The sequence below is a fragment of the Aspergillus thermomutatus genome (genome assembly GCF_002237265.1).
Source record: "Aspergillus thermomutatus strain HMR AF 39 chromosome Unknown NODE_593, whole genome shotgun sequence".
Lineage (NCBI taxonomy): Eukaryota > Fungi > Ascomycota > Eurotiomycetes > Eurotiales > Aspergillaceae > Aspergillus > Aspergillus thermomutatus.
In genome coordinates, this window is record NW_020798643.1 from 1 (window position 1) to 3,233 (window position 3,233).

A 3,233-nucleotide genomic window follows, 5' to 3' on the forward strand; every position below is an offset into this window, starting at 1 on the left:
GGCGGCAGCTATGGCAGCTGGCGGGCCAGGCCCCCCAGAGCAGCCCCGATCCCATGGATACCGAGATGGACGACCCGCAGCGGGGTGCGTGGGCTATGACCAACATGGAAAAGGCATGCTTGGAGTTCTGTATTGAGTTACTAAACCAGCGCCATCGCAGCCATGAATATGAGAGTGCATTGGTATGTGCCATGGCTGTGTTAGGCCAGGGGGAAACCGGCTGGCGGGACCCCGAGAGTTATCCACCGATATTATCCAAGGTCATCAAGATCGCACGGTTCATGGTGGTCCAGAAGGCATTATGGATGGATCCACACCCGTGGCAGATCATCCAGACGTGGGAGAAGAAGGACCAGAGCGCTGAATGGGTGTTAGCCAGCGCAGATGACATATTAGGGGACATTGATGAGGGGTATGATAGTGATGACGCCATCGCAACCTAATCATCACCCCCCACGTCATCCATCCAGAGTGACGACCTGTTACCCGCCATGGACATGCACCGGCACAGCCGTTGACCATTCCAGGAGTAGGTGACATGGATGATGCACCAGTTTATGATTCGCAGCACCCATGGCCCCATAGAAACATTGCTGGATTGGCGCACATATGGGCTTAAGGTCCATTATAATCACACTGCCCCCGGCCATGTGACATGGATGGGGGAGGACTAGTTATTATACCAGCAGATGGCATTCACTATGGGTGATTTCCAGGGGTTCATCCATGGGTTAGTGACTGTGGCTAGGGAGATACTAGGCCATTTATGCATGCAGGATCATGCCTAGATGCCCCCCATTCCATGGTCAGTAATATATGATGATCCCAGCCAGAGCCAGGCCGGGTGGAACTTTTTACAGGACGCACGGACCCAGTGGCCGGTGGATGGGACCCACTGGATGATCGACCGGCTGCGGGCCGAGCCGGCCATGCAGCGGCATTTCATGCGAGGGGGCCGATTCCACCCCGCGGCCATCCAGCAGTATTGGCAGCGCGTGGCCCAGTTCAAGGAGAAGTTAGCCATCATAGTGCATGTCACCGCGGGGCAGCCGGCGCGGGCCCCAGAGTTATTAAGTATTCAGCACTGCAACACCGCGAATAGTAGGCGGCGTAATATATATATTGAGGATGGGATGGTGACATTCGTGACGGCATATCACAAGGGGTTCCACGCCAGCAATGATGTCAAGATTATCCATCGATATGTGCCGCGGGAGGTCGGGGAGTTGGTGGTGTGGTATATGTGGTTGGTGTTGCTGTTTATAGAGCAGTTAGCTGCATGGGAGGCAGCGCAGGCAGCGCAGGCAGCGGCATCACAGACGAACCAGACGAACCAGAGCAACCAGAGCAACCAGAGCAACCAGAGCAACCAGACATCCCAGAGTAGGACCGTCGCCCACACGGCATGGTTATGGGGCCCCGATCCAGGCACCGGCCGTGAAAGGTCATCCGAGCGGTTCCGGGAGGCATTGAAACGGGAAACACGCACCTGATTAGGGACTGCCATCCACATTGCAGCATATCGGGACATCGCCATTGGCATCAGCTGCTGGTTTTTACATCTGTCCACTGCATTTCCAAATAATGTGCAAGAGGCCAACCACATACCAGCAGCCATGGATGCAGATGCTGAGGAGTTTATGGATGATGAGCAGTGGATTGGCCACATTGCTGACTTGCAGGCCGCCCATTCATCACATGTCGCAGGGATGGTGTATGGTCGAAGTATCCATGAACAAGCTGGCAGCACCAACCACCGGCGCGAGATGTTCCGGTTATCCAGCACCAACTGGCATCAGTTTTTGGGGTTTGCATCCGCAGCCACTGCACCATCAATATTAGGCAAGCGCAAACAAGCGCCATGGGAGGATGAAGCTGAGGTCAGTCGCATTGAGCGCCGCCACCAGCTGGCCACCATGGATATGGAAGCAGCCGCGCAGCGAATGACCGGGCAGCCCACCATGCGGTTCCGGGGGGTGCAGGACCCGGCCATTCAGGCCATCCAGCGAGGGGAGAGCCCCATGGTGGCGGTGATGCCCACAGGCGGTGGCAAGAGCATGTTGTTCATGGTGCCAGCATTCGCCGCCCCCGGAGGCACCACCATCGTCGTGGTCCCACTGGTTGCATTACAGGCCGATATGCAGCGCCGGTGCCAGCAGCTGGGGATTTCATGTGTTGCATGGGAGAGCCGGCGGCCCCCGGATGCCGCGTTGATCGTGTTGGTGACGCCCGAATCCGCGGTCAGCCCCGATTTCCAGACGTTTTTGAACCGGTTGCGGTGGATGCGGCGGTTGGACCGCATCGTGATCAATGAATGCCATGTGGTGTTGAATTCCTAGCGTGATTTCCGACCCTAGATGGCCTAGTTAGGGAAATTAGTGCAGGCACGTACCCAGACGGTATGGTTGACCGCCACATTGCCCCCGAGCATGGAGGATGAGTTATGCCGGCGGATGAAGCATGATCGGACCGCCGTGACTATTTACCGGGCCCAGACGAGCCGTCCGAACGTGGCATACCGGGTATGGCGCCCCGTGTTAATGGGGGTCGGCCGGGGTCCATACCAGTGGATTGAGAGTGAGGCCGTGGTGGCATTCATTCAGGACCGTATTCAACGGGCGGCCGGTGGCAAGGTGATCATATATGCGAATATCATTGGGCAGGTGACAGCCATGACGCGGGTATTAGGGTGTGAGGCGTATTATAGCGACCAGCTGGACAAGGCTGGGGTGTTAGACTGATTCATGGGAGGTAGTCCAGTCATCGCAGCCATGAGCGCATTAGGGATGGGGGTTGACATCCCTAATATCCGTAGCATCATCCACATTGGCACACCGCGGACATTGTTAGATTATGCACAAGAAAGTGGTCGAGCAGGACGGGATGGCCAGCGGAGCGAGGCGATCATTATTCAGCCGGCTGGGTGGGACGCGCCAGCGCCGTGGATGGAGGGGGTATCGCCAGAGGATCAGGAACGAGTCGCAGATTATATGGGGGTGGTGGAAGGGGTTGGGTGTCGCCGGGTGGTGTTAGATCGGTATTTGGACGGGGTGGTAGATGGGTACCAGCGTCAGCATTGCCAGGATCAGGATGGGGCCGAGCAGGTGTGTGACGGGTGTGACCCCGATTGGGAGGGGCGGGAGGTGGATCCACCCGGGGTCGGCCGCAGCCAGGTGCCGCGTGAGGCCGGCAGCATGATCCAGAGGGATGCAAGCCCAGAGGCCCCGTGCGAG

General features: G+C 57.7%; 1 protein-coding gene across 1 annotated transcript; it reads left to right on the plus strand.

The window, feature by feature from the left end:
- Positions 1 to 829: 829 nt before the first annotated feature.
- CDV56_100276 (uncharacterized protein) lies at positions 830 to 2,689 on the plus strand (the record flags this gene model as incomplete). Its single annotated transcript, XM_026753895.1, has 3 exons — positions 830 to 1,074; positions 1,498 to 2,324; positions 2,367 to 2,689. Coding segments are annotated over 3 exons (1,395 nt in total), but the record flags the coding sequence as incomplete, so codon positions are not given.
- Positions 2,690 to 3,233: the final 544 nt, after the last annotated feature.